The sequence below is a fragment of the Mercenaria mercenaria genome, chromosome 9, assembly GCF_021730395.1.
Source record: "Mercenaria mercenaria strain notata chromosome 9, MADL_Memer_1, whole genome shotgun sequence".
In the NCBI taxonomy this organism is placed as follows: Eukaryota; Metazoa; Mollusca; class Bivalvia; order Venerida; family Veneridae; genus Mercenaria; species Mercenaria mercenaria.
This window is the reverse complement of record NC_069369.1, coordinates 8473673-8497943: the sequence shown is the minus strand read 5'-3', so window position 1 is coordinate 8497943 and position 24271 is coordinate 8473673. Positions and strand designations below refer to the sequence as shown.

General features: G+C 35.6%; 1 protein-coding gene across 1 annotated transcript; it reads left to right on the top strand.

The window, feature by feature from the left end:
* The first annotated feature begins 856 nt into the window (after nucleotides 1–856).
* On the top strand, nucleotides 857–22788 carry LOC123546436 (uncharacterized). The gene is made up of 10 exons (XM_045332691.2): nucleotides 857–1048; nucleotides 4576–4719; nucleotides 6362–6638; nucleotides 7279–7505; nucleotides 8003–8183; nucleotides 8645–8806; nucleotides 11559–11653; nucleotides 15060–15291; nucleotides 18559–18651; nucleotides 19915–22788. Exons 1-10 carry the CDS (start codon nucleotides 959–961, stop codon nucleotides 20478–20480), a joined length of 2067 nt encoding a protein of 688 aa, XP_045188626.2. The 5' UTR covers nucleotides 857–958; the 3' UTR covers nucleotides 20481–22788.
* Nucleotides 22789–24271: the final 1483 nt, after the last annotated feature.

Below are 24271 nucleotides of genomic sequence, written 5' to 3'. Positions count from 1 at the left end.
TCAGAGTACATGTACATTTCTGACATCGCCCAAAAAGTTCAGAAAAAAAGATGCCTGTGACAAAAAAGTGTCTCCATCCTTTTGTCTCATCAATAGTTTTCTCTTTAAAGATTAATTAGTAATGCTGGGTAGAATTTATTTCCATGCCATGATGACAATGCCATTTATTTTTTAAGATAACACTTTCTCATTCTTTGATATCCAAGCATTACATATGTTTTCCCCCTTCCGTGTCATTCTTTGATATCCAGGCATTACATATGTTTTCCTCCTTCCGCATTCTGTGCCCGCCTACGCATTACTGTAAATAATATCGAGCCCGGGTATGAAAGCAGTTCCTCTTATAGATTAAAAAATGTACATTACTGAAACAGACAAAAATGTCAGTCATGATTTTAAAATATTTCATATAAGGTTTTCCTGGTGGCTGTTTAAAGGCCGTACGTCTTGCTCTTTGCAAATTGCTTAATTAAAGCCAAATAGTTAATACTAAATATTAATTGTCAGATACTTAATTTCAAATAATAAATGCCAAATCAAAAAATTACCATATTGATAGTGAAAAGAGCTTTTCTACGTATCAACTTTTGAAACAGCTGCTCTAAATTTAGTAAAAATACTGACATTCGCCGTCGCGCTGCTTTAATGTTGATTAAAGATACTCCCTAAATCAACAAATATGATAAACAAATATAAATATGAAACAAATTTCCCATTATCATGATTTTGTCACGCCCATATATTCATGAAACTACCGATATTATAGCACCACGAGAATGTCTTCCTACAAAAATTTATCACCGAAATGACACAGATACACACCTAAACAATCAACTTGACATTCATTTTCGGAAGTGTCGCGATCCGACACAAATAGATAAGTGCATTGAAAAATCGCAGTTAATGCCAGTTGCATATAATTTCGAACGTATTGCATTAAATTTATAATCTGAAGACAATGTTGCGCGGGCTATACATGACGTTTCTATGGTGTGGGATATTGGCGTTTAACGAGGATATATTTAAAGATGGGGTAAAAGGACCTGAGGTATTTTGTTGTCATTATTACATACGTAACGTTATATTATAAGGTAATTATAAAGGTTGAATTATGTTCTTAAAACCTGTAAATCCGAACAGGAAAATTACGATTTCAGAAAAAGAAAAAAAAATATATGGACAGGGACACCGGTTTCTAAAATACTTTAGCTATTCCGTGGCACATAGCTACAGCTAAGCATAGCAAGATCGTAAGTAAATAAAAATATTCCTAAAAGTAACTAAAACGCGAGGTAAAACATCTGTGGCACAGCACGGAACATTTTTATACGCAAAGACAAACACGTGCCAATCTCCTAGACTCATATGTAAATTCTTACTTTTTTGTTAAAGTTCATGTCAGTAATAGTCGTACGCCCAAAGTCGATACCACCTAGGAAATGGCCAATTAATTAATCTTGCTCTTTAACAAGATCAAACTCCGCGCTCGATTCAATACTATCTGGAGCAATGGTGATATACTTACCTCGCTTAGCTCAGTATATAGGGAGAGCGCAGATCTACCGATCACGGGGTCCTGAGGTCGTTCCTCGGGCGGAGAGTATGTTCTCCGTGACGATTTGTGCTTGAAATCATTCGCACTCCACCTCTGATTCACGTAGGGAAGTTCGCAGTTACTTGCGGAGAACAGGTTTATACTTGTACAGAATCCGGGAACACTGGTTAGGTTAACTGCCTGCCGTTATATAACTGAAATACTGTTAAAAAACGTTGTTGAACCAAAAACCAAACAGACAAAACTAGACATACAAAGTCTGTTGAGATCAAGTTATCTGTAATAAAGTTTATTTCTTTCTTCATAATGACACTGATAAATTTTCTCTCTATGATCATCTCAGCAGTTAGAGTCAGAGATAAGAGACATTGATTTTTTTTCCTCAGAAAGTGCTATTTGAAAGAATTTAATGGCAGATATATAGAGAATAATAGGTTAGTGCCGTAGATGAGAAAGTTTATCTGGCGAGGTGGAGGAGGTTATCGGGTGAGCCGAAGGCGAACCTGATAACGTCCGGAGCCGAGCCAGATAAACTTTCTCCATCTTAGGCACTAACCTATTATTCTATTTATCTTGTCATTACTTCATTTTCCGATATTTGGCAATTTATTTTACAAAAATAAGTGTGCGACAACCGCTTTAATGACGTCATATTCGTAATGACGTCACTTATATAATGACGTGATTACCGGCAAAATCGCAATAACTTCTTCGTTTTTGAATAAAAACTCATTATCTGACCACTCATTTTCTTAGTTCGGACATTTCCAACACAATGATGATGGTTTCGTTGCAAAATTTCTTATGACAACAATATCGATCATAAGGTCACATGATCAACTCACCGTATATCACTGGTCACATGATCAACTGACGGTATATCAAGAAAGATATACGGCACCCTGATATCGGGTCGAAACTACTGCAAGTGACAGGATAAATTTAGTTTAAAGGATAGGACTCTAACAACTGATGCCAGTTTAACACAAAACAAACAAACTATTTCTTAAACATTAATCATGTGGCTGTGATCTGATTAATAGAATGACCATATGTAGAAGTTATCATTTTTTGGTATCATTAAATGCAGTTAGAGAGAGAACCTCATTTTTTTCTGAGATGGAAATACATTAAATAAAGTTTAGAAATTGATATCTAAGTCCTCCAGATAAAACAAAATTTTTTTTACAAATGTATGTGTTCGCAAGAAGTAAAATTCATGAAGTTATTTATCAGCACTTCTATTATGTTGCTTCCCTTGCACAATAGGAAAATTAAAACGTGTTTAGGCTGTACCCGCCTGTGGATGGTTTTCCCGTAATTTAAGATATCACGAAATACATTTAAAGGTATCCTTAAAAAGAAGTAGGGATATCACAAAATGGATTTAGGATATCATAGAATAGTGAATAATCATTATACGAAACACCGTGATAGCAAAAACATTAAGTAAAAGTGCAGGTAAAGTTTTATAGAATGACTCATTGTCATTGTAAATAAAGTAAGGGTGTCTTTATGTTTCTAATACCAGGATTCTGTTACAAAATGACACATAATGTTTATTCTAACAACTGTTGATTACTGCATAGCAATATTCATATTGAATGTTTTCTGATATTACATTTTCAACAGATTTGAAAGGATTCATTTTTTTGTGGTGTACTATTATTCTGTAGAGTTTACAGAAGCAAAAAAGTAACTGTGCATTTATATTTTTAACTACTCGAAATGCTGAGTGAACTTTTCCAGTCCACACATATTTTTCTACATATTGCATTAGTTTGTCTTGCATTCTATAGAATATTTGTTTTTGAAACTGGCTGAATGGCGTTACGCAACTTTTTGCACATGCAAATCAAGCGTCATATACTTTTTGTTTTGTTTTGGTATGCCTGATTAACGTTTAATGAGCCTTCATACAATAATAAACACTTTTCACATTGACTTCGACTCTTTTGCAAGGTGCCGCGGCTTCGTGAAAACGACAGGCTTTTGTGTTTCTTTAGCGGCCCATCCGAAGCCACGGGCAATAACATTGGCAATAATATTGATTCAATAGTATTGAAAAACTTTCATTTTGCCACAAACTGCACAACCATTTTACCCAGTGTTTAACTGAATTGTGGTTTGACCCCTATTCTGCAAGCACGAACCCTGTGTTGCCGTAATAAGTGTTATTCTACCACTGAAATAAACGTAAACGAAAGAAGTATTTACCAAAAAAGTAGTTCTTGAGAAAACACACATTTAGCCATGTTATGCTACTTCGCGAACTGCATGTAAACCAACCAGAAGTCCGCAGACAGCACTGAGTATTTCAAAACCTTCGTTTATCTTCTTTTGCAGTTTTGGACATTATATTGAATACAATAAGAAATATTACATAATATTATAGAAAAGCCCAAAACAACCCTCGAAATAAGATCTGGTCGCCATTCGGTATAATCTAAATGTCCAGCTTTGCATTGACTACGTTCTCCGCCTAATGATGGTTCCGTTCATGCATTAGCATTCCGGTGAATTGATTCACGATAAATCAAGGCCACGTACTGCTTGGCTAACGCAAAATTACCCCGCCAGGCATAACGTCAACGTGATTCAGTGGACGAATTACGAACCAGACATGAATCCAATCGAACACACATTTGACCTTTTGTACGGAGAGGTGCGGGGGAGAGAATTAGAAAAAAACATTTGTAATCTTACAGTTGCGCTTGCCGAAGAATGAAATGCTATTCTAAATAATGTTATCCCACGTTACATGAAGTCGATGGGCCAAGAATCGTTGTTTTGATGCACATTACAGATCAAATTACAGAAATTCAAATTTAGAGCAAACAAATCAAGAAAATGACACAGACAAAACTGTTAATTCTAAAATTAATAATTTCAGTTTTGACTTATGTCATTTAATCAGATTTAATTAAAGCTTTTAACAGAACATACTGTATCTTTTATACTGATTTATCTGAGTAAGGATATGAACAAAATCAGGTTGAAATATATTCTCGTTTGAACAGGTTGTAAACCATGTAGTGGATTTGATAGGCCAGACATGTCTTACCGACAACGAAATGTTTCTAAGGCGTATGGCAGATGTTGAGACAAAAGATGGAACAGACGGACAAACGTACAGAAGTGGTTACAACGGCGGCATTTGGAATGTAAATATAATTTTAAACCGTTGTTTTTTTTTTTCTTCTTATATTAAAATTAGCCAGGAATACTTCATCTGATAATAGAAATCTTTTTAATGTCATGTGGTAGACGCGAAAAATATCGCACCGTAAATCAAATAAGTGTTGTTGTTATTATTGCTGGTCCTATTTGGAACGTAGTGGGTGTTGGTGTTACATATTTTATTATCATCCGTGGGCAGACTACATTGAAACGAGTCTACTACTTTTTTCCTTGGTTGCATTATGTGCTTTTGGAAGATTTTCTTACAAAATTTGATCAACTTTTAAATGACCTGTGGCTGCCGTAAAAGACTTTCAATGTTGTTCCACTTAAGTAGGTTCTGAATCAGGGAGGGATGTTGTACTCACCCTTATTCAAACTGGGCCTACTGGTTATTTGCTTGGTTATGTCTATAGTATTTTGCTTGGTTATGTCTATAGTATTTTGCTTGGTTATGTCTATACCTCCAAAGGATAATTTAATGGATTTGATATACATGCAAACTGTCTACCTGCTTTGCAAATGACACGTATCATAAACATATTATTGATAATTTCAGAAACTAACTTGCATTCAATCTGCTTCAAATATTTCAAGAGTATATGTCATTGTAATTCGCTACGTCACATTTAAGTGTCTAGAATACATACTATTACAAAAGTCTATGTCATACAATGGTTTCGAAAACAATGCTGTAAGTGTCACAACACTGTTCGGGACAAAAGCTTCATGAACATTTGTATCAAAATAATGCATGTGATACTGTGTATGACACAAATGTTTCAAAAATAATTGCTATTATGACACAAGGTTTTGAGTACATGACCTATCAAAATATTGTATATATGACACAAAGGTTTCAAAGGCACGATCTGTCATATTACTGTCATTTATCTTAATACTATATGTGACACTAGAGTTTTAAGGACACCTCTATCTATCACAATACTACATTTAACACAAATGTTTCAAGAACAAGATCTTTATTAATACTGTTAGTGACACAAAGGTTTCTAAACCATAATCTATCACTGTGACAATACTGTATGTGACACAAAAGTTTCAAGATTACAGTCCGTCATTATACTGCATGTGACACAAAGGTTTCAGGAAGCCGATCTATCTTATTACTGTACGTGATGCAAAGGTTTCAAGGACACGGTTGATTTTTATACTGTATGTGTTAAAGGTTTCAGGAACACTATATGTCGTAATATTGCACGTTACACAAAAGTTTCAGGGGCATGATCGTTCTTTATACTGCATATGACAAAGGTTTCAAGAACATGATTTCTCACACAATCCTGTATGTGACACAAGGTTTACAAAAATGCTAATATATTGGCCATAAACATTTCAAGAACACTATCATAATCAGTATGTACCATGCACAAAGTTTTCGAAAACATATTCTATTTTAATACTGTATGTGACAAAAAGGATTCAAAAACACAATCAGCCGTATGTTCATAACACTGTAACGGGACAGTTACATTTGCTATTTCCATACCAACTTATTTGTCAGTTAAACAAGGAAGGGGGCAATGCATTATATATTCTGTAGTACCATACACTGGTAATATAAATGTATGCATATACAATCTTAAAATTAGAGTTTGTTTTCAGATTGGACAGGATTTGTTTAATCTGACAAAGGATAACCCTGCTCTATATGATGATTATCAAGCTATTAAGAAGAATCTCAACATTGACTGGTCAAACGTCACGTGGCAAGATCTACGTAAACCAATTTATTCCGGACTTGCAGCATCTCTCTTGTTGTTATCAAAGAATATCCGGACTATTCCGGAAAGTACCGAACTACAGGCTACGATTTGGGGTATTTTGCGTCCAGGAAACAGAGCATTTGACTTCTTCGTCAAGTCGCAAAATGCTCCATCAGGTAAATGCTTCTAATAATTCATTTCACGCGTTTCTTAGCCAATTTCTGTTACACATTACACATTGAATTAATTACTGTAAATTATATATTAAACACTTACTGAATGACTTGCAAGTCAATAGTTTTGACTCTTAACCATAAAGCCTACTGGCACCAGACCAGAAAGAAAAATCCACTGTATATATAAGAACCCTACAGACAGGGTATAACATGTACAGTAGCATTTTCTTTCTGGTCTGGTATCAGTGGATATAACATGACATCAGAAATCAGTTTTCACAGATTTACATGTATTTTCAACATTTTGATAAATCAGCCGAGTGAACAGGTATTGAATATAGATCGGTCACATAGCGCACTCTATGGACTGGCAATTTATATGATGACTTAATACGTAATTCATATTTCTGAGTATTTATTAAATTTTCCGGTTTTCTGTACGGATACTAAGGTTTTCAAAGGGAACTGAATGTTACAGAATATTCGTGTTACACAAGTATTCATGCTTCCCTTTACAAATACATCAGTCTAAGAATGACTTAAAGATTCTGAAATTTATTTTGGCGTATTGAAAATGTTGCAGTCTGAGATTTGACTCCAAACAAAATTGACAATGAAGCCCCATATATATCCTCTGTAGAATGTGAGCCGGAGAAGATCCTTGATGTGGTGGTCATCTTAGACTTTCAAAACCTTTCGACTCTCGACCTTGTACACGTGGAATCCTTCCTCCAGTATATGTTGGATAAACTTCCACTGAAAAATGACAATACGCGGGTTGCTATAGTAACGAAGAAACAACATCCGCTTGCTGGATGGTATTTGAATAGTGCACGACCAGGATTCACACTGTCAGATGCTCTCAAGGTATTTTAAATGTTATGATGACAGATTTGAGAACGAACAAAATTATGTATATAACTATTCACGTTTTATTGAACTGAAATGTTCCTGTTAATTGTTATCACGAAAATGGACTCACTGAATAAGTAAATCAGATATGAAAATTTTCGAACAGTCTGTCTGAAGGTTTGTTTATCTTTATAACAATTTGGTCAAATGCAAGTAATAGTTTTATCGAACAAAGATGAAATAGTTTCTTTATTTAAGTTATTTGACATTGATGACATTTCTTGGAAATTAAACACGAAAGTAAGGGTGTTGTCTTTAATTGATTATGTTTTATGAAATTTATATAATACGGTAGTTTATAAATGAAAGCGGAAAATAAATGAAAACAAATGGACATACTAAGTAGACAGTTTACGACCACATAGAAATAGATTGTTGAATAGAAGAGTAACTTAAATATAAACATAGGAATGATATTATGTATCCGATTTAACTCAGTTCTTATGTTTTAGATCCTTAGGTACACGCCTGGTCCTACGACTGTGGGTGATTCTATCAAATATACGCGGGAAAATATGTTTACAAAGGCAAACGGAGCACGTGATGGCTCCGCACGTGTTGCTGTATTGTTAACTGATAAAGTCACTCAGTTTGAATATGCCAAACAGGAGGCGGGAAAGTTGGAGAGCGATGGTAAGATGAATTCCTAAAGCTATAATTAGATAACTGTTCAAAAAAAGGCTGACATGCATCATGCAACTACAAATTATCTTGTGTTTTACTGGTAAATGCATTTATAGCAAATATAAATGGTAAGGAGCAAATGAGTTGAAATGTACGTCACGTGTCTGGCATCAGTTCACCCGTTTGTAAGTCTTTATAGAGACAAATCTGTCCTGACAGGGGAATTTACATTATCTCAATTTTTGACCAGTCTCAAAACTTGAGCATCTGATTGGTTGATTTTGGGCGTCACCTTGAAACTGACCAATCAGAAAGTTCTTTTCTAAGTATTTTCTGACTGTTCTCTACTTCTAGAGATTGGAGTGGTGATCTCAAGCTGTCCCGTTTTGAAATGATCGGAGGGTAAATTCGTGCGCCACTCAGCAGATGAAAATACCTATATTTAAAAAAAATGTGTTTACATTTTTTAGGTATATCGCTTGTTGTGATCGGGGTAAAAGACAATACCACAGACAGCTACGATCGGTTCAAGTATGTAGCATCCAAACCCTCTTGCCGAAATACATTGGAGGTGAATATGTTACGGAAAATAAATGATACTATTGAAAGATTAGTCCGGGATGTTTGCCACGGTGAGTCTTCTGCTGTTTTTCTACTCTGACAAATTTAGGTTTTTTTGTGATATCCCTGCGTCCGTCGTCGGCGTTTACATCTTTACTGTTAACACCCTAGAGGATACAATCTTAGCCCAATCTCAACGGAACCAGGTCTTCATGTTAGCCTTGACTCAGTCTTCCATCTTGGATCAAAAACTATGTCACTAGGTCAGTTAATAGGAAAACCTTTTTTAGCTCACCTGAACACAAAGTGCTCAGGGTGAGGTATTGTGATCGCTCACCGTCCGGCGTCCGTTCGTCAGTCCGTTGTACGTCCGTCCGTCGTCCGTCCACACTTTCCTTTAAACAACATCTCCTCCTAAACCAACAGGCCAATTTTGATGAAACTTCACAGGGATGTTCCTTGGATGGTCTTCTTAAAAAATTGTTCAAAAAATTGAATTCCATGAGAACTCTGGTTGCCATGGCAACCGAAAGGAAAAACTTTAAAAATCTTCCTCTCTGGTGTGAAGCATTGCCTAGTGGACCTCTACCAAGTTTGTTCAAATCATGACACCGGGGTCACTTGATTTTACATAGAAAAATCTAAAAAAATCTTCTCGAAAACCAGAAGCCCTAGACCTTAGATATTTGACTTGTAGCATTGCCTAATGGACCTCTACTAATGTTGTTCAAATCATGACCCCGGGGTCAAGATTGACCCCGCCCCAGGGGTCACTTAATTTTACATACGAAAATCTTCAAAAATTTCTAAAAATAAACCAGAAAGCCTAGAGCTTAGATATTTGACATGTAGCATTGCCTAGTAGACCTCTACAAAATTTATTCAAATCTAGACCCCCGGGGTCAAAATTGATCCCACCCCAGGGGTCACTTGATTTAACATAGGAAAATCTTAAAAATCTTCTTCTCGAAAACCAGAAGCCCTAGACCTTAGATATTTGACTTGTAGCATTGCCTAGTGGACCTCTACTAAAGTTGCTCAAATCCTGACCCTGGGGTCAAAATTGACCCCGCCCCAGGGGTCACTTAATTTTACATAGGAAAATCTTCAAAAAATTTCTAAAAATAAACCAGAAAGCCTAGAGCTCCGATATTTCACATGTAGCATTGCCTAGTGGACCTCTACAAAATTTGTTCCAATCATAACCCCCAGGATCAAAATTGACCCCACCCCAGGTTTCACTTGATTTTACATAGGAAAATCTTAAAAAATCTTCTTCTCAAAAACCAGAAGCCCTAGAGCTTAGATATTTGACATGTAGCATTGCCTAGTGAATTTCTACTAAAGTAATTCAAATCATGACCCGGGGTCAAAACTGACCCCGCCCTGGGGGTCACTTGATTTAACATATGAAAATCTGCAAAAATTTTCTTAAAAAAAACCAGAAGGCCTAGAGCTTAGATATTTCAAATGTAGCATTGCCTAGTGGACCTCTACAACATTTGTTCAAATCATGACCCCCGGGGTCAAAGCTGACCCCGCCCCAGGGGTCACTTGATTTTACATAGGAAAATCTTCAAAAATTTCCTAAAAATAAACCAAAAGGCCTAGTTCTTAGATGTTTGACGTGTAGCATTGCCTAGTAGACTTCTACAAAATTTGTTCAAATCATGACCCCCGGGGTCAAATTGACCCCGCTCCATGGGGTTACTTGATTGTACATAGAAAAATCTTCAAAATTTTCTAAAAATAAACCAGAAAGCCTAGAGCTTAAATATTTGAATGTAGCATTGCCTAGTGACCGCTACAAAATTTATTCAAATCTTGACCACCCCCCCCCCCCAGGGTCAAATTGCCCCAGCCCGTGGGGTTACTTGATTGTACATAGGGAAATCTTCATAAATTTGCTTAAAATAAACCAGAAGGCCTAGATCTTAGATATTCGTTATGTAACATTGCCTATTAGACTTCTACAAACTTTGTTTCATGACCCCCGGGGTAAAATTGGGCCCGTCCCAGGGGTTACTTGATTGTACATCGGAAAATTTTCCAAAAAATTTCTAAAAATCATAAGTTTGACATTTGAAACATGTAGATCATATTATTCTGGTGAGCGATCCAGGGTCATCATGACCCTCTTGTTACACTTTAGTGCTTCTATCTTATCTGCATAAAAGCTTGTAAGAGTATTTGCTACTATGAAATCTAGGTCAAGTTGGAAACTGGATAATTTGAGGTCAAAAAGTAGGTGATTAGATCAGATTAAAGAGAAACCTTGGTAGCACTCTAGAGGGCACATTTTCTATCTCATCTTCATAAAACAGTGTTTGTATTCTTGGCGTCGTTAATATCAAAAACTAGGTAACTAGGTCAAATCATTGAAAAACCTTGTTAATACTATAGAGGCCACCTTTTCCATTTTATTGTCATAAAAATGTCACAATGCTGTAAATCAAGTTTAAAACTGGGTTACTAGGCCAGATCTTAGAAAAAGCCGCTTATCAATACTCTTATAGAGATGCCTCATTCCAAAAGTGACATTCGTCAGGATTTCCATAGTCTTTTCCATTGTTAAAATGTTTTTACTCGAGTTAGTTCTCTGTTTAATGAAAAGTGATTGTACTTGATAGCATACAGCCAAAGGTACAAATAGGTTAGTACTCACTTAGAATTATATTTTCGTCTTTTTTCCTTGTTTTTATCTGTATATTTTGATAGAATGTAGTTGCTAAGAATATAAATGTTTGCTATCATCTGATATCAAGGAAATAATGAGATAAACGCATTGAAGTTAGGCGAATTTATATTTGAATTTATCTTCAGCGCCAGTTCTGCTCACAGCTGGTGACTTCACATACCCGTGCAGTAAGTCTATAGTAGCGAAATTACCGGACACAACTGACTCTGTTAGCATTATGGTAAGTATGTTAATTAGAACAGAGCAGTGAAAATGTTAAACAGTTCAAATGGAATGCATACAAAAGGAAAGTTATCGTCTTTCTTATCTAATCCAGAGGTTTACCATGGTTCCCAAGTTCGTCTCAAGATTTTGACGAACCTCTGATGGATGAGCAGAGCTCATATAGCAACATTACATAACAATTCACGTAGAACATATAGCACTGTTAAATAGAAATACTGTACATATAGTACCGTTAAATAGAAATACAGTATATATAGCACCGTTAAATAGAAATACAGTACATATAGCACCGTTAAATAGAAATACAATACATATAGCACCGTTAAATAGAAATACAGTACATATAGCACCGTTAAATAGAAATACAGTACATATAGCACCGTTAAAATGAAATACAGTACGTATAGCACGGTTAAATAGAAATACAGTACATATAGCACCGTTAAATAGAAATACAGTACGTATAGCACGGTTAAATAGAAATACAGTACGTATAGCACCGTTAAATAGAAATACAGTACGTATAGCACGGTTAAATAGAAATACAGTGTACAGGTGGAACACATTGCACCGTTAAATATAAATACAGGCAGAACACATTGCACCGTTAAATAGAAATACAGGTAGAACACATTGTACTGTTAAATAGAAATAAAGTGAGAACACATTGCACCGTTAAATAGTAAAAACAGGTAGAACACATAGCACCGTTAAATAGAAAAACAGGTAGAACACATAGCATCGTTAAATATAAATACAGGCAGAACACATTGCACCGTTAAATAGAAATACAGGTAGAACACATTGTACTGTTAAATAGAAATACAGGCAGAACACATAGCACCGTTAAATAGAAAAACAGGTAGAACACATAGCATCGTTAAATATAAATACAGGCAGAACACATAGCACCGTTAAATAGAAAAACAGGTAGAACACATAGCATCGTTAAATTACAATACTAGATAGAACACATTGCTTTGCGTACAGGTAGAACACATTGCACTGTTAAATGGAAATACAGGTAAAACACATTGCATCTTAACATAGAAATATAGTTAAAAATATAGCTTCGTAACTGTAGAAATACAGTTTGAATACATAGAACTGTAGCATAGAAATACAGGTAAAATGCATAGCACCATTACATAGAAATATAGTTTGAAGACATAGCACCGTTACATGGAAATACAGTTTGAACACATAGCACCGTTACACACTTTTTGAACACATAGCACCGTTACATAGAAATACAGTTTGAACACATAGCACCGTTACATAGAAATACAGTTTGAACACATAGCACCGTTACACGGAAATACAGTTTGAACACATAGAACCGTTACACAGAAATACAGTTTGAACATATAGTACCGTTACATAGAAATACAGTTTGAACAGATAGCACCTTTACATAGAAATACAGTTTGAACACATAGCACTGTTACATGGAAATACAGTTAAAACGAAGCAAACAATTTCAAGTCATGTCCCAAATAGCCAGAAAGGTTGAGATATTATCTGCTGGTTCCTACTTCCTAAATAATTATCTTTACCATCTGTCTGTTTTTCATACATCCCGACATCCGCACATTTACTGACAAGATAGTCAAGTGAACTATAGTTCTTTCTAAATGACATGGAGTCATTAGTCATCACATGTCCATCTATCGTCATTCTAGATATATACAAAGAGCTCCGAATTGGGCTATCCCTATTGGGCCTCAGTCAATGTGCTGTAACAGTTTTAGTTACATTTGTTACAGTTTCAGTTTCACCTGAGTCAATGTGCTGTTACAGTTGTAGTTACATTTCGGTCAGTGTGCTGTTACAATTCAAGTTCTGTCTCGGTCACTGTGCTGTTGCAGTTTCACTTCTGCCTTTGTCAATGTGCTGTTACAGATTTAGTTCCCATTCAGTCAGTGTGCTTTTACATTTTAGTTTCATTTCAGTCAATGTGCTGTTACAGATTTGGTTCCACCTAGGTCAATGTGCTGTTACACTTTAGTTACATTTCAGTCAGTGTGTTGTTACAGATTTAGTCCCATCCGGTCAATGTGCTGTTAAATCTTAGTTACATTTCGCACAATGTTCTTTTACAGATTTAGTTCCACCTCGGTCAATGTGTTGTTACATTTCATTTCGGTCAGTGTGCTGTTACATATTTAGTTCAACCTTGGTCGATATGCTGTTACATTTTAGTTACATTTCGGTCAGTGTGCTATTACAGATTTAGTTCCACCTCGGTCAATGTGCTGTTACAATTTTACTTCCACCTCAATCAATGTGCTGTTACATTTTAGTTCCACCTCAGTCAATGTGCTGTTACAATTTTACTTCCACCTTGGTCAATGTGCTGTTACATTTTAGTTCCACCCCAGTCAATGTGCTGTTACAATTTTACTTCCACCTTGGTCAATGTGCTGTTACATTTTAGTTCCACCTTGGTCAATGTGCTGTTACAATTTTACTTCTATCTTGGTCAATGTGCTGTTACAATTTTACTTCCACCTCGGTCAATGTGCTGTTACATTTTAGTTCCACCCCAGTCAATGTGCTGTTTCAATTTTACTTCCACCTTGGTCAATGTGCTGTTGCATTTTAGTTCCACCCCAGTCAATGTGCTGTTACAGATTTATTTCCACCTCGGTCATTGTGTTGTTACATTTTAGTTACATTTCAATCAGTGTGCTGTTACAGATTAACTTCCACCTCGGTCAATGTGCTGTAACATTTTAGTTATATTTCGGTCAATGTGTTGTTACATTTTGGTTACATTTCGGTCAATGTGTTGTTACATTTTAGTTACATTTCGGTCAATGTGCTGTTACAGATTAAGTATGTGCTGACACAGATTTACTTCCACCTCGGTCTATGTGCTGTTACAGTTTTAACTGATTTGTTCAAAACCTCATCATTAACACTTATTTGTGTTCACTTAGCATTTATTAAAAAAGATTTGCATTATCAAGCTAGACTTGTCTTTCGGTTCCTGATATCTATAAAATGCAAAAAGAAGAAAAAACTAGAAATTATATTGAAATATAAAGAAACTGCTCTTCTTGATTAACTTCATATTAAAAGGGGTTACTTACAAAACTTTGTGGGAAAAAATCAGTATAGCGTGCATTTGTAATAACGGCCTAACCCTATGTAATGGGTCTTTCTCCTCCTTAAATAAATCTCTAAAAATATTCCTAAATTGAAAAATTTCGTAACATGTTGCACCAGTGAGACTGATCACCTTAAAATATTTTACATGCAGTAATCTTCAACTGATTTACTCTGTATATCTAAGATTTCTTTTGCTTTGTTTAAATTTACTGATACCTAACTTTTAGATCCCCAAACTAGATTTTCCTCGTGTTACATTGTAATTAAGTGAGTGTTCTATCATACAGGTATCCGCACAGAGTGGCGGAGTTGCTGTCTACGCTGCGAGGAAGTACACTGACCCTGATCAGTCCGCGTATGATGTCCACCTGACGTCCAGCCCCAATGATGCACATACGCCTGTATTGTATGTCAGAGGAACAGATCCAGTCTATATTAAGGTCACAGGTCAATCAACAGGCACCACGTGCAATGGTGCATATACTGTTCATGTTAAACAAGGAAAAGATGTTTTCAGTGGTGTGTAAGATTTTTAAAAATTTCTATGTCCTTTTAGAAATTTCAAATTAACTCATTTTTTTTTCAATCTGTGGTATTGTTCTATAATTTATGTTGATGTCATTGATGTTTTATTAGTGAGTTTTACTTGAACTATTGATGATATACATTAAGTGAACGGAAATTTTCCAATAACTTAACAACTTTAAAATTCGAGAAGCAAACTTGAAACAAGTATAAAACGAATTTGAATACACGTGTAGAATGTAGAGTTTGATCATGATTAAAAATAGCTTTTAGACTATTTCGAGACAAGTAGTTGCAGAGTACATGCGTGCATAAAAAAGAATGACAAACCTGTATCACGCCATGTACCCGGATAATCCTAACTCTGTTCAGCGACCCTAACTCAGTGCCAACATGGCTGACAGAAAGACGATGTATGTAGTTAATTTCCTCGTCTTTTTTCATGTTTTTATGTGAGTATGCAATGTTAGCTTAAAACTTTTGATAGTCATAATATCCTGTATTGATAACATGTTTTGTGTACTAAATATTTCAATCGAAATGTCACATTATGTGGCTGGAATTCATTAAAATGTACTCAAAAAAGTCTTCAAAATGAACATGTTTTATGTTTCTAACTGTTTTAAAGTACCAGAAATTGAAGTAAGACCTTACTTATTAAATGTATTAGTTCCATAAATATCTCTTTGACAATGTTTAACAGTATCAATGTTTGAAATTGATTGTTATAGCTTAAAAATTGTATTGATTATGAGGTGGGTTTAAATTTGCGGATAATTCCTAACTGGTATAGGAAACAGTGCTGGATAAATACAAACTTAGAACGGATAAACACCTAACCAAACGAAAACGGCTGTTCGTCTGTGCTTTTTTTATGGACTTTTGATGCTCGAAGTTCTTTGATCTACCCACTACCTGCAGGGATGTGGGATTCCTATGTCCAACTTATCCGACTCGTGATTTATTTTTTTTGCCGGCGGACAAGTGCATTTTTCATTCTGTGTGTCCACGGACAAGCATACTTTTTCAGGTATAAAATGAGAAAACATAAAATATCATTTAGATTGTGTGTTGCTTCAAGTGTATGGAGGTGATAAAGATAATGGGTTCTTTGACTAGGTCTCGCGCACACTGTAACTCGGTGACTATAATAAAACACTAGCTTAAAGCTATATTCCGGCAAACACATGTAAATAAGCTCGACATAAGTAAATCAGCTGTAATAAAATGCAAATATGTTGAAGCACATCAAAGCAAATAAAGCATCTGGCTCTAAGTAGATAAGAAACAAATCACAAACTATCACATGCATGTTACAGCGCATTAAAACAAAATAGCACATAGGTACTAGCAAGTAAAAGGAAAAAATAATTTATCACATACAGATTTAGCACATTTAAAGCAACATAAAAAAAGATTAGCTGACACTACACAAAAATAAAAAGAGTCACATTTTACAACTTGCATTAAAAAAAACATAAAAGAAGAAATCATATACATGCTAAAGGGAACATAAGAACTACTTAAAGTAGCTGAAGAAAAATATTTGCATCATCAGCATATAGCATTCTGTAACTAAAACTAAAAACGGAAAACAAGGGTTACACACAGAGAACTAAAAGGACATTTAAAGACATCAGAAACGTAAACAACTTTAAAAAAGTATTATGACAAGTTTGTAAGTAGAATTCCAACTGTTGAGACAATAAGTCACTGTCAAAGGAAATATTTGAGCCAGTAGTCAGCCAAATTAAAATCAAAAGCACACAGAGATCGCAAGTATGACTAAAATAAGTCGGAACGTTTTAAGAGTCTTTCTCTGAATTCATCTGGCTTTGCACCATTGCGTGGGCAGTGTTTCGGGCATGACCTCAAAAGATCCCGAACACTGCTTACGCGATTTCAGACTTTTATAAACGTTAAAAGGCAAATATTTCAACAGCTTATTTTTTACCACAGTTACTGTGATATGCTTTTCTTTTCATTGTCCTAAATAAAGAACTCGATCTCCAGTCTATTTGCGCTTTCATGAAGGTATGATATTACAAATCATAGCAAGTGAAATTTGACTATGGACAAGTGGATTTTTAAGTTCCGTGGACAAGTGAAAAATGTAAGGATACCCACACCCCTGTCCCGTCAGTCCATCCATCACTCCCCCACTCCACCACACCACACCACACACTTTTCTTCCCTATTTACCGTCTGAAAAATATCATATTTAATAATTAATCATAAGAGAGAGAGAGACAGAGGGGGGGGGGGGGAGAGAGGGTTGGGGACTATAGAACTTCGAACATCGGTGGTATTAAATAATTTCTTATATAAATATAATAATTTTGACTTTTATACTGAGTAATTTTTGAGGGTTTATCCAGATTTTTCCAAACATTGCTATTTGCATAATATTAAAATTATGAAAAAATATTTGACTGTAGTGGGCATACATATAACATCTTGTAAAATTAATGACAAATTAATTAATGAATATTTTTATCCTTACATTTTTCACTTGTCCACGGAACTTTAACCGACAATACCGCTTATAAAGTAATGTTTACAATAATCACAACATGTACATGTCAACTCATTCGTTTCTATAGAATACTAGTCAGTTAGGTGTTTGTCCGTCACGCAATTTCGTGTAAGTTAGGTTTTTATCCATTCCTCATGTAAACTGGGTTCGGTTTTTATTAACTCAAAGTTAGGTTTTTATCCTTTTTCTCGCTGTCAGTACATTTGAACATGTATTGTGTCAACATGTAGTGGGTTAACAACATAGTGTAAACGGGCCTATAAAGCAGTATATCTTTGCTTTCAAACAACAAAACACTCGAGGCATCAAAAGCATAGAAGTATTTTTAAAGATTTTTTGTTAAAGTTTTCATTGAAAAAGTTGCCTTGTTCGTCGTTTTTCCACCTGAAAACACAAGGGTTGATATATTTTTTACATGATGCATTTTGAAATAAATATACACTTGATCAATGGAGAGGGATATAACAACAGGAACATTCCTTTATACATCGTAATTACACAGAAAACAAAGTTGTATCGGCTTTACATCCGCCATGTTGGCACTGAGTTAGGGTCGCTGAACAGAGTTAAGATTATCCGGGTACATGGCGTGTGTATGATTAGACAGAAAACGTTCAGACAAAAATACATTTTTATAAGACTTTTAAGATAATTTTATTTTGTAGAAATAATGAAACTGTCTTCAGTCACTTGTACGTTACGTTTTTATTTCTTTGACTGTTTAGGAACGGACGGCGTCTGTATGGTGGCAGGGACACTACGGGATTGTAATGATCTAGATATGGGGTTGATCTCACACGATGTTATACTCTTGTCTGGTATGTAAACCTGTCTCTATACCTCTTTATGAAACTAACTGATTATGTCTCCCACACCACTTTAGTGGGAGACATATTGATTTACTCCTGTCCGCCCGTCCGTCTGTCACAAATCTCTTGTCCGCACTCTAAGTCGAACATTTCTCATCCAATCTTCACCAAACTTGAATAAAATGTGTTTACCAATAAGTCCTCGGCCAAGTTCGATTACTAGCTGAATCGGCCTAGGCACTTCGGAATGATGGCCCTTGAAACATTGTTTTTGATAATCAAAGCACTAAAAGTCTGATTGGGAAAAACATTTCTTCTCCGCACTCTAAGTCAAACATTTCTCATCTGATCTTCACCAAACGTGAACAAAATGTATTTGCCAATAAGTCCTCGGCCAAGTTTTATAATTAGCCAAGTCGGCCTAGGGACTTCGGAATTATCGCCCTTAAACATTGTTTTTGATAATCAAAGCACTGAATGTCTGACTGGAAATACCATTGTTTTTGATAATTAAAGCACTGAAAGTCTGACTGGGAATTAAGAAAATATAGGGAGTAGGGTTTACTCTTGTGTGACCTAGGAACTGAAAGTTTTATTAGTGTAGTAAATTATTTATGCCCCAAGACCTAATCATGTCAGATGATTAGACAGTTGTGGGAGACATGCGCTTTTCTCAAAAGCAGCTCTAATTTTATTTGATTTTGTTTTACGGCGAAACAACACAGTACAGTTTATATGCCGCCAAGGAGGACTGAAAGCTTGGTTTCACATCTCGTTTATATCGAAATAAAAATATAAGTAACAGAAACAAAAGCTTTTATACATGTTGCACTCACAGAGATATAGAAAAATCAAAGTACTTAGAGCCTATTAGTAGCCTCTTACGACCAGACAAAGGCAAAGCAATAGTCCCAGTTCTCTTCATACACAAGTTGCCGACATAGAACTACATTGGACTGTTTATTAAACCAATTGAGTATTATATTCAACTAGCATTGACATTTTAACACCAGAGAAGTTAGCAATAGTTCAAAAACGGACTTCAAATATTCGAAATTGTTCCAGTAAATGTCAAATTTTGCGTAAAGAAAATTTTCAAAGTGTCACTATTGTAATCCCTTTCAACAAATACAGCTCTGGATTTTTTTTTGAAGTTAAATCAGCAGTCTGACCGTTCTGTTCTTCTTTTATTATATAAATCATGAACAAAGTACATTAATATATTAAACCAAAACAGTCAATTACTAAAGATTAAAAAATTTCTTTATTAAGGTCAAGATGTGCCTAATCTGTGCGACCCAAACAATCGTTCCATAGAGTATTTCCCTCATCCCACGGATCCTCACAAATTCATCATGTGTGATCAGCATGATCAGGCGTTTGTTGGTCTGTGTCCAATAGAGAAATTACCATGCGTCCAGATTTCTTCCGGTTGTAAATACACCAATCCGTGTACCAGTGAAGCTACACTAAGTGGAAAAATGTATCACAACAATCCATGCGGGAACCAGACAGACTACATCACGTGCACACATTTCGGTGTTGCTCAGCGGTCTGCATGCCCCCCTGAACGGATATGGAACGGAGATACTTCATTCTGCGTGTTCAAACACGTGCATGACTCTTCAGCTATAGGAATTCCAGCAATCACGGGTATCGACAACCCGTGCATTCATGAACATGCAGACCACGTGTATTTTCCCTACCCAGGTGACACCAGCAAATACATTTTATGTGATATACATGGCAATGCATTTGCTAATAAATGCCGTGACGGACACTGGAACCAGCAAACAAAAACATGCACGACCGTTTCTCCGCCAAATGTTGTAGGCTAACACTTGAAGAACAATTTACAAATGATGAAAGTATATATTATATATGTTTTAAATAATTGTATCTATCTCTGCTACGACCTACAACTTTACTAAACAGTTCTTGAAAGGTATTCGTTGAGTTGGACATTTCACATGCATTGCTGAAGTATGTTTCGGTGCGGTTGCGCAAGATTTAAAATCTACCGGGACAAAATGTGTGCAAGACTAATTCTAGCTCTATCTTAAAACTGGATATTCTTTTTGTAAATCATGTTTATTTACCAACAAATCTGATTTTAAAGGGAAATCGTTTGGTTGTGAATGTGTTACAGTCTCGGCACTTCCCATTATGCAGAAACTACCTCACATCCCATATCGGGTACTTATGAGGTAATTAAGTAATAATTTAAGTGTAATAATTTAAGTTCTGTTTATGCAATTTCATTTTATGCCCCCCACACCTTGGGGCGGCATTTAGTTAGTAATTGTAGCGTTCGCCCCTCCGTCCGTCAGTCCGTGCTTTCATTCGTTCGTTCGTCTCGGATTCGGTTTGTAACTTTATGATCCATCAAGGGATTTTAATATTACTTAGCAAAAATGTTTCCCATAATAAGACAATGTGTCAAGTGCAAGACCAAGACCCCTAGCTTTAAGGTCAATGTCAAACTTGGAGGTAAAAGGTCAACAGGTTTTTTTTCCTTTACGGTCTGTAACTCAACTATCCATCAAGGGAATTTCAAAATTACTTGGCACAAATGTTCTCACAATCAGAGAATGTGTATTGCGCTATACCCAGAACCCTAGCACAAACGTCAATGTCAAACTTTGAGGTAAAACGTCGGTAGTGTTTTTCCTGTCCGGTCCATAACACTGTCCTCCTTGAAGGGTTTTTAATATTACTTTGCACAACAGTAACCCATAATAAGAAGGTCACACTCCGAGGTCAAAGGAAAAGGTGTTTTATTCTGTCCGGTTCATAACTCTGTCATTGTTGAAGTGATTGCAATATCATTTGGCACAAATGTATCCCTTAATGAGACGACGTGTCATGCGTAATACCCACATCCCGAGCTCAGACGGTAAGGTCACACATGGAGGTCAAACGTTAGAACTGTTCGGTTCATAGCTCTGTCATCCTTGAAGAGGTTCTAATATTGCATGTTACAAATATATCCCATAATGAAAGGATGTGTCATGCGCAACACACATACCCCTAACCAAAAATTTAAGGTCACACTCCGGTCAAGTCGATAGTTTTTTTCTTGTCCAGCCCATAACTCGATCATCCATCAAAGGATTTTAATATTACTTGACATATATATTTCCCATAATGAGTTGATGTGTCACGCGCATCAACAAGCTATCTAACTCAAGTGTAAAGGTCACACTTGGAGGTCAGATTTCTATAGGTTTGTTTTTCTGTGCAGTCCACAACTCTGCCATCTATCGAGGGATTTTTTCTCACAAATGTTTCCAAGAATGAGACAATTTATCTTGCACAACAACCCAGATCCCTAGCTCAGAGATCAAGGTCACACTCTAAGGTCAAATGTCAATAAAGTTTTTTCCATCTCCGGGTTATAAAAGGTTATAAAAATTTTGCAAAAAAGAAACATTTACCAATATATTACAAATCAGTTACCACTACCACTCAAACGAAGCATTTTGGGAGTGGGAATATTTAAAATAGCTTCTTGTTTTTCTTCAAAAATAAATATTTTGTCTATTGTGGTATACTTTATTAAGTTTTGGATATATCTTATAAAACAAATAAATATGATAAAGCTTGATCAACGTTATTGAAAAATAAAAAAAAAATTATGTTACTGTTCCATTTTTGCGGTCTTCTTTCTTTAACAAATAGTATATGCCCTTTTATCGCAACAATTAAGCAAAAACAAAGACATTGTTTTCGATTTCATCCTAATCGGCCTGCGGAGAATGAAACTTTTCTCATAATCGGAAAATGTACTGGAAAGCAATACGTACCCTTGACTTAGTCACAGATATGCATAAATAGGGTATTTAATTTTATGTAAAACCTGACTCAAAGAGTATTGACAGAAAATATGTGAAGTTATGCACGTGGTCTTCTGTTAACTAAGCTAGAGTTATGACCCTTGACTTAGTAAAATAGTAAAAAGTACGCATAAAGCGTTTAAAAGTTTGTGCCTCATTATCTCAAAAAGTATTTGACCTAGAGTCCTGAAACCATGTAGGAATATTTTTGTGCACCTGAGGTTTTGTTTTGGATTTCACTCCGCAACTTCAGAGTTTTGTTTTGTCTCTTTACTTAGTCAAATATATGCATTAAAAATCTAAAACTTTGCGTCTCTTTTATTTAAAAACGCATTTGACCTGGAGTCGTGAAACAAAAAGAATGTTGTTTAGCATGTGCCTGGGGATTCATTTAGGATCTAACCAAGTCTACATATCGCCGCCACTTTCTTCTGTTTATTGACGATGTATTGTAGTATCCATAGCCCCTTCTTCCTCTCCTCTCCACCTATCGCCCTCTTCTCCCGATGACTCACACTCCATCTCAATGTAATAGAAAATGTTAAATAGTCTTGCATTGTCAAAAAGTAACGTTTGATCATCGTACAGTGACGTGGGAACATCACAATTGGTCAGATTGAAAGACGGCTGTATTCTAAAAAAAAAGCTATCTCTGTCAAGTCTGTCACTATTTCCAAATAGATATCTGTTTTTTTTGTTTGTTTGTTTTTTTTTTGTGTTTTTTTTTTGTAATAAAGACAGCAATAAACGATAACGAGCTATCCATCAGCATTATTTTATCCAAAACTCTTCCTCAAACACTGACAGCACAGAAAAGCGCAATATTGAAGAAAACCTTCAAATACAAGAAAATCAAGTTAATGGTAAATCTAATCCAACCAGCTGCATTTGGAGAAATGTTTCAGTCGAGGCTCTTGTTTCAAAATCATTCAACTAACAAATGTATTCAAGAAGTAAAGTACAAGCAAAATGGCTGAAAAGAGTAAATTATACCTTTTAATGCACGTAAAAATACGGTTTCATGTTGGCTCTAGTACACAATGCGCTAGTACTGCAATGTACTTTGAGGAGTAAAGGAGATTCATATTGATTTCAGCCCAAAAATCCTGAAATTTTACAGTTGCTAATGTGGTTTAATAGAAATATTATTAGCCTACTATGCAGGTCCCTGGTTCGAATCTACCATTGCCAATCAATGTTTTCTTTGAAAATGAATGATATTTTGTTTGATGGTTGAGTTTTTCACTGTTAAACATAGCTGCAGGGTCCGTTAAGAAAAAGGGAACAACAACGTCTATTTGAAAATACAAACTGTAACTGTAAAAGAGAAGGAAATCTGCCTTATACATGTACTAGATGCAGTTGTCCCCTAAAAGTTGGTATTTCAGTCGTGAGTAAGAAAATTTCTGAAGGCTTTAATATGGAAACAAGTTTACCGAAATTTATTCATGCTATAAGGCAATATTTCTGTTCATTACCGAAAAATAACATCTATGACCACGTCATGTACTCCTACCCGGCACAATTACGACTTTACGTTAAGATCTCACAGAGAATGTATATATTTTCAACGAGAAAAGAAAAAAAGAATGCGTATGGATTTTCCCTTGGCAGAACAAAATGTATTTGTTTGGGAAGAAATCAAATAAAGCACTCAGCGAACGTCAGCACGTATTTCATGAGCCAGCATGTTGGCGAAAACATGCATACAACAAAATCACAATGAATCAAACTAAACTCAGTTCTGTTCTTCATATCTGAAGAAATTTTTCAACAATAAAAATATTTTCATG

Excerpts from the sequence above, each read along its gene's own strand:
- LOC123546436 (XM_045332691.2), top strand. The coding sequence starts at position 959 with ATGTTGCGCGGGCTATACATGACGTTTCTATGGTGTGGGATATTGGCG. Across the intron at positions 8,184-8,644 it reads GGGAAAGTTGGAGAGCGATG|GTATATCGCTTGTTGTGATC; the intron begins GTAAGATGAATT and ends TACATTTTTTAG. Across the intron at positions 15,292-18,558 it reads AGGAAAAGATGTTTTCAGTG|GAACGGACGGCGTCTGTATG; the intron begins GTGTGTAAGATT and ends TTGACTGTTTAG.